Source organism: Borostomias antarcticus (assembly GCF_949987555.1).
Source record: "Borostomias antarcticus genome assembly, chromosome: 16".
Taxonomy (NCBI): domain Eukaryota; kingdom Metazoa; phylum Chordata; class Actinopteri; order Stomiiformes; family Stomiidae; genus Borostomias; species Borostomias antarcticus.
This window is the reverse complement of record NC_140249.1, coordinates 23,469,947-23,478,115: the sequence shown is the minus strand read 5'-3', so window position 1 is coordinate 23,478,115 and position 8,169 is coordinate 23,469,947. Positions and strand designations below refer to the sequence as shown.

Below are 8,169 nucleotides of genomic sequence, written 5' to 3'. Positions count from 1 at the left end.
CTGAGTCTACACAAGCTAGTTAGCGTTAGTATGGTATAAACGTTACTCTTATCACGAGTGAAAGGTTTGCTGGATAAAGAAAATATAGTATATTATATATATAATATATAATAGTTGCAAAGGACCTCTAGCTACTATACATTGCGTGCAACTCTGCAGCTAGTTTGGCTAATTTCGCTAGATTGGGCAGATGGGTCACCATGTGCTGAAGGCTCTTGCAAGCTAGCTAACTTAAGACAAATAAATATAAAACATGCACACACAAAACAAGTCTCGTACAATTTAAAATAGTAAGTTAGATTCTTAGCTTGCTACCTAGCAGGCTCCAAAAGCATAGGTTATCTTATAATAATGCTAACCTATGGAAACAGGCCTGTATTCACCTGCATCTCATTGACGGAGCTATCACTGCGCGTGCGCGACGCAGACAATTGAAGCATGAGCGCGCGCGCAGTGTTTCATTGGACAGGAGAGGACTCGAGCTGCACCTGAAATCCAGATTCACTCAATGATTAATGGTGCGTTCGTTTGTGGTCGGAGGTGGCAAGTCGCAAGTGGCAAAATACCTACCTCCGACCTGTGTGCATTCAGCTATATACCATTATATCACAGTTACCTAGTTATATCTATATACCATTATATCACAGTTACCTAGTTATATCTATATACCATTATATCACAGTTACCTAGTTATATCTATATACCATTATATCTCAGTTACCTAGTTATATCTAGTGCATTCGAGCAACTGGGGGCTGAGAAACATATCCGAATTTGCGACGAGGAAGTGCGAGTTCATGAGGTGTTTTATTTAATCATTAGTAGCAAGTCGCAATTTGCCACCTCCCAGTTAGAAACGAACGCACCATTAAATTATGAGCAGGCAACGAGGCAAGGCCGTACAGTTTGCAACAGTTAGACGAGTATTTTTGGGTTGTTGCCCAATTGATGAGAATAATATGTGTGTCCTGTAAAGATGTGAAAGATGAGCTATGCTGAATAATGGTGCACATTTGAATTAGCCTATCTGTCTGGGCATTTCACAATTAACTTTTTATTTTTATATAGACTATTAAAATAGGCCTAGATGTATATATTTAATTATTATTAAAATTATTAATTATTATTATAATTAAAATATATGTATATATTTAATTATTTATGAATATCATACATATATTACATATTTTTTAAATAACTAATGGCTATCTATTGATGAATGACATGTCACGATACAGTAGCCTACACCTATTTAGCCGAACCACGATAACATCTGCTTTCCCTCTTTGCTTTTCCCTTTCCGTCTGCAAGCTATGGTCCTATCTGGCAACTTACACATCTTTCCATGTCGGAGACAGGTGGGAACCTCACGATCTACAGTTTAGACTGGTGTGTTTTCATCAGCCCACACTCCGTCAACACTCCTCACAATTAATGAGTTAATTGACGCCATGCACGACCAAGCAGCTCATGAAATCAATTGTATTGTATTCCAACTGAGCCTAAAGGTTTGACTTCCAGAGTCGTTATTTTGGGCATATTATGCAGTTGTGTTACCATGCAGTCCACTCCCCTTTCTGTGGTAAATGTCATAGGCTATAAATATTCTATTTATATGCCTCGTGCACTCGTGCCCAAACAGTGCTGTTGATCTTGAACTTGAACTTGTTATTGCCAGTTCTCTGCCAGGGTCCTGTGGGCTGTTAAGGTCACGACAGGGAAACATTTCAACATATCACCAAAACTTCAAGGATTATTTTTGTCTCGTTCCACAAGAACATAACATTGCAGATTGCGAACATATATTGTATTTTTCCTGGCTTTTTTTTCATTGAGTTACATAAGAGATTTTATTTTTAACCCTACGTAAGCCTATTTTATAACTTGTTGGTTCAATAAATAGAATACCAGGAAACTGGCATTTGGCCCTTGTGTTAGGTTTCACACCATGCTATTATTGAACACAGTGACGTGAGTGGATGGCTCCTCTAATCAGGTTCCAATGTTATGACGGTGACCCAGAGCCACTGCCACATCGCCATGGATGTGACCCACTATAGGAGCCAGCTCACCGGTCCCTTGGTAGACTGTGACAACCTCACCGGTCCCTGTAGACTGTGACAACCCCCAAGCAGATTCACATCCCTGTTTTTTGATGCAGCCTATAGGCACTATGTCATTAAAAGTGTTTCCGAAGGTGCTGCCCAGAATGAGTTTTATGGCCATTTGGCAGTCACGGTCGTCTGTCTATGGTTAACTCATTGCACTCTGGCTGGGAACCTAATGTATAGTAAATCACATCTGTAATATTTTTCTTTGGAGAGGCTCATAATGTTTGGAAATAAATTGCGTCAGTAGAAAGATATGACTCTTAGGATGTGTGAAGCTGACTGACTTTGGTAAAGGCTGAGTTCATCACAAATTCCACTCCTCTCTCTCCACTAGGTGGCAGTATTTACACTATTTTTCAGTTGAAAATATTTACCATAGAGTGCAAATAAGGCCAACTTAGCATCAGATCAGATACATATCTTGGAGACTGTTGCTAACTAGACACTCTACTAGGCTACACTGAGTTTGTTTATTGAAAACAAATGACATAACTGTTCTAAATTCAAACTGCTATCATTGAGATGAAACAGGTCGCCCTAATCAGATTCTGTTTGACGTAAACTTCCTCTCCCTAATTAGTGGATAAATTACACCATACACAAGCATAGCAAGAGCCATTACAGTCAAGGCTGGTTCTGGAGTGGCCTAGCCTACTCTAGGTCATCTTCTGTGAGCGTCTGGGAACAGTTTAAGATCATGGGGTCCTCTGGGCACACTGGCACAGTGCCACCTGATGACAAGACTAGGGTGGCACAGGAGTGTGTGTGTGTGTGTGTGTGGGGGGGGTTATACAGTTGGCTGCAATGGCTATAATAGATGGACAGATATGATTCCGGTTTCAGATCCGTTTTCAGGTATAAAGGGTCCTTACACCATCTCAAGAACACTGTGACTGTGAGATGCTTGCACGCAATGGTCAATAGCATCGCCTCCAATGTAGCCCGCAGCACAATGGGATTAATTAGATAATCCCTTCTGCGATTCCTGTGCATTCCATGCTATTATCAGAACCAGATGCAAAAATAAATTCATTTTGCATGATGAATGTATATGAAATGTTGACTTATCCTTGAGGGAACTGCGAGAACATTGCAGAGAGCAGGTCTGCGCCAGATTCAGAATGGATCTGGTATCCATCATAGTATGAATGAATGCACTACCTTTTTAGTGCTGTACAACGTTTTTTTTTCATGTTTCACCGATAAAACATCATATTTAGCCTACATTTAAAAGGCAAGGCAAGGCAAGGCAAGGCAAGTTTATTTATATAGCACATTTCAGCCACAGGGCAATTCAAGGTGCTTTCCATGAGACATTAAAACAAAAAGCAAGACATTATAGACATTTAAAACAAAAGGCAGGACAAATTAAAAGCATTAAAACAAAAAGCAAGTCATTATAGACATTAAAAGACTATTCTAGCTGCCTAGGATTTTTTCCCAATTATAACAGCAATGTCCATGTATAGTATAAGCTAATAATTATTTAGTTTGACTCATGTCCTTGAAAATATTTGCCTGGCTATATATAGACAAAACTGTACCCTCCCAGAAATCCCGCAAGGAATAGAATAACACTTTCAGTGGATGATTAATAGGGCTACTATTTATTTATTTGTAATAGCTCTATTATGAATGACTGGAACTTGTCAGACAACACAAATCCTCCGGTTCCCCTATCAGAAAGAGAAAGGAGAGCAGGACACAAAAGAGAGAGAGAGAGAGAGAGAGAAGGAGGATTGTAACTCCGCCTCCAGACTCGATCATCTCACATTCCTTCTTCACAGCCCCTCACGGTGGAGAAGAGAGAGAGAGAACGGGAGAAGAGAGAGAGAGAACGGGAGAAGAGGGCAGGAGAAGAAGGAGAGCAGAGCGACCATGGCAATATTCACCCCGTCTGAGCCTGAGATACCAGAGCAGAGCGCATCTCGAACCTGGACCTGGGCATGGGGCACCCCCGCGATACACAGGGTTCTGCTGAATGACGCATCACCTGGGTGGAAGACAAAATGAGGGTCATCTTCATACAGAACGCGGGTTTGGTTGCTGCTTTCTCGGGAGGCAATGACGCCGAAGGTTTCGCCTTTTAGTTGTGAGTTCATGATGTTGGCAGCATTTTTACGGCAGATAATGTGAACGACCCAGAACAAAGGACAGACGACGAGACCATGACAGTGTAATAACGTGAGAGCAGAATAGCCCGATGATATTTTAATAGCTTATGTTTTAATTTTGCGCACCATTGTCCCTACCCAAGGAGACATTGTCTAAATCGAAAGTGTACTCAGCTTCCGACATGCATTCTTCTGTCGCAATCTGATGCATTTATAGCCTACTATATCCCTAGAATGTATACTATGATATCCACTGCAATATGTATCAGGCTGTTAAAGACAGATAATGTCCCTTTATACGCTTGCGCTTTTTTAATCGGATAATAATGGATCACTCTTATGAAGCGATTAACGGATGAATAAGCCCAGTTAAGGGGGAAGATTCTCTGTTCTGAAAGGATGAGCATAAGCGAGTGATACATAGACAATCGGAATGTTAGTTTCCATGTAATAATATAATAATTACGCATTATTCCTTGTAATTTATTTATTTATTAAGACTATTATTAGGCCTATAAGTATTATATTATCGACATTTGTTAGGCTACATACAATAGCTAGTTTGAAATATTTAACTGTGGGAAGTGATAGAATACTTCCCTAGAGATGGAAACGGCTTTCCTATCAACCCACCGAGGGATGACCCGTCCCGAGGCCAAACAAGCCCACACCTCACCGGTGAGCCTAGGGGGTGCTGGCCCCTCTCCTCCACCCCTACCTGCCGGTCATTCACCGGCAGAGACCCCGGCAGTTAGTGATGGAAGGAGAAACTCCGGCGTGAAGAAACACCACCACAAACACAACCTGAAACACCGCTACGAATTGCTGGAGACTCTGGGAAGAGGGACCTATGGCAAAGTCAAGAAGGCCATTGAGCGACACTCCGGGAGAGAGGTGAGACACTTACAAACTCTTGTGTATTCAAAACATCTGTCAGGGTCCTGCAGCGCCTATAATTTTGGCCTAGCCTACTTTGAGACGCCCATTCCTGACTCATCAGAAAACATGCAACAGACGCCCAAACAGCTACTTTTATTGCTTTCATAGGCGCGTGTGTCTCTTTCCCCTGTGGGAATCCCCTCGCGCTCGCCGGGCCCTAGGGGCCCCTGGGAAACTCGGCTGCACGCGCGCTGTCCCACGCGGTGCCTCGCGACCGGATGTTAGAGTGCAGATGTTTAAATCCGGCTACTGACTGATTGATGTGGCCTAAATGACCCCAATGATACGCATCATGGAAGCCTGACCAGCAGTGCACCGAGATACTTCCGCTACTTCCGCCTACTCAAATTGAATGGGGCCAGAACATGCAAATTATCGCTCTAAGATGAATGCCCCTTAAAAAAATAAGTAGTTAAACTCTTAAAGCTGGGCTATAATAGGTTACTCAAGTGTTTTTGAAAGGTAGGCTAACTATTAATCGGCCTAGTTCTGTGTTTCTTTCCTGCTGTTCTTGTTTTGGGTGAGTCGGTGTCCCCATGGTCAGAAACCTCTCTGGCTGTCATTGGATGACCATCTGCTGTTGTGCACCTAGGAGCCGTGCTTGTAGACCTGCGTACCTCTTCAAATATTTCCACGTGCTGCAGAATCTGACCCCTGCTGCCCTTCTGGCAGAATGAGAGGGACTTTCCATGCGTTGTGAATGCCAGTGGGGAAACTCAGTATGGGTCAACTTGTCCCCCTTAGCTCCACGGTCCTGGTAAACGCCTGCTCAGTGAGGTAAACGTCTGTCATGGCTCCCTCACATCGACCCACTGCTTTATAACCAGCTTCCCTGCTCATTAAGAAACACATTACCAAGGTTAACTGAAAAAACCCTCCCTCAAAACAATAAATATCACAGAATATGGAGCTTAATGAATAAGAATGTGACTTAGTTAAGATGAAGGCTTCTTCTGACAGTGAGTGCAAGCCTGTAGCCTAGCGGTTGTCCATCTAAGTGTGGTGAGTTGGAAGTGCCTTTGATCTGCTAGCCCGGTGTGTGAGAGCTTGTCATAGTGAAACGTGGAACACCGGATCTTCCTAATCCAGACACATTCCTCCTCTGTCTTTGGCACGGGGGCGAGGCTTAGCCCCCCTAGCTTCTAATGGTTAAAGAAGCATTCCGGGAGGCCTGCAGAGCTGATCCTAGGAACAGAGTGCATTGTGGGAGTCGTAGGCTAAAGAAGACAGTCGTCTGGGGGTCAGCAGCACTCGGGGCGGTATGGAGTGCGGGACTGCCCAGACGGGGGGGGCAGTGAGAGGGCAGACTGCCCCCAGGGCACGTGCATCTGGCCTTGTGTTGCTAGAGTGTACATGACCCCTGACCCCGAGGAGTCCCTGGTGACGATGTGGCACAGATAGCTGCAGTGAGAGTGTTACGCAATCTGACAAGCATTATGACCCCGGCCTGCCGGCTTCCTTCACCAATCAGATGAGAAGAGCAGAGCAGGGGAGAGGGATCGAAGAGAGAGACTAATGAGAGAGAGAGAGTGTGTGTGTGTGTGTGTGTGTGGAGGTGACGGAAGGCACTGATGAGGAAGATTGATTAGCGTGTGCGTTGTATGTTTCAGCGTAAGCATGACTGTGTGTGTGTGTGTGTGTGTGTGTACCCATTCTAATCTGCCTGACCATACGTATGTTTGTCGACAGCCTGCTTCGGAGAGCCGGTGTGTGTGTGTGTATCTTGTATCTTGCGTGGGTGTCTGTAGATTCCTGGCTGGAGCCGACCGTCTCTGTGTGCGTTTCTGTGGTATTCGTGTCTGACTCTTGCATGTGTTCCGTGTGTTTGTAGCTAAGAATAGGTGTGCGGGTGTGTGTAGCGGTATGTGTGTGTGTGTGCGGGTGTGTGCAGCGATATGTGTGTGTGTGCGTGGCATCGGCATGTTCTTGCGTAGAGACGCCGGCCTTGAAAAGGTTGTGGTGACAGCAGGGCCCAGAGAGGGGGCAGTGACACATGAAAAGGCCATCCCTGGTATGGACAGGAAATGAGATAGAAGTTAATATCCTGTTGGGGGGTTCGAGAGGAGGGGGGGCGGGGCGGGGGGGGGGGGGTGTACCGAGAGGGGAACCCCAATCATTACAGGGGTGGGATTCAGTTAAGGGGTTACGAAGTCACATTAACATGATCTTAAAACACTAGATTACATCACTCTCCAACAATGGATTCACTTGGGAATATGTGAGAGGAGGGAGAATCGAATGTTACTATGGATGAAGACGGCATAACTAGGATTGCTTCACTATGGCCGTGTTGCGAAGATAGATATCCCTCTCTCTCTGGGATAGTTCTGCCTTCACATGGGTTCCTCCCTCACACTGTCCATCCCTGACACACACACACACACACACACACACACACACACACACACACACACACACACACACAGACACACACACACACACACACGCACACCACGTCACATGAACATGATCTTCCCGAGGCAGACAAGGGCGCTTGTGATGGATACCTCATCTATTTTAATGACCTGAGAAAAACGGCGTCCGTTGTCGGGCTCCAGCGGAGCGAGAACCGGACTTTCACTTCAAACGGGTCTCTCGCGCGGGGGGCGGCGGCGGCGGCGGCTAACCTGGCCGTGGCAGGGGGGGGGGGGGGCGAGCCAGCTGGAGGCCCGGTGCACTCGCCGGGACTGACAGTAATAGGCCTCCACTTAAAGACAGAGGTTAGCGGAGCTGGATTGGGCGAGAGAAGCCAGCTGGCAAGCGGATGATATACACAGCTTCGTTTTAATGGCGCTACGGGGTCAGGAGGACGCGACCGGAGACAAGGGACCGCTCTCTCCGCTACGCGCCGGGAATGCTGCTTCTAATGAGTTTAGGTGTGGTATCAGCCGAGGGTCATGCCAGTCTAAAACGAGCCCACACTGACACCGTTCTCCTCATAGTCTCGTGGAGAAAAGCTGGCTACGTTATCCGCATATTTCTATCCAAACCCGCACCACATCGCT

At 45.5% G+C, this 8,169-nt stretch overlaps 1 protein-coding gene across 1 annotated transcript in view; it reads left to right on the top strand.

Annotated features, from left to right (window-relative positions):
• The first annotated feature begins 3,934 nt into the window (after nt 1–3,934).
• nuak1b (NUAK family, SNF1-like kinase, 1b) overlaps nt 3,935–8,169 on the top strand; it is an 18,281-nt gene continuing 14,046 nt past the window's right edge. The window contains 1 exon segment of the mRNA XM_084451410.1: nt 3,935–5,119. Within this exon segment, the coding sequence (XP_084307536.1) occupies nt 4,832–5,119 (288 nt within the window). The 5' untranslated portion in view covers nt 3,935–4,831.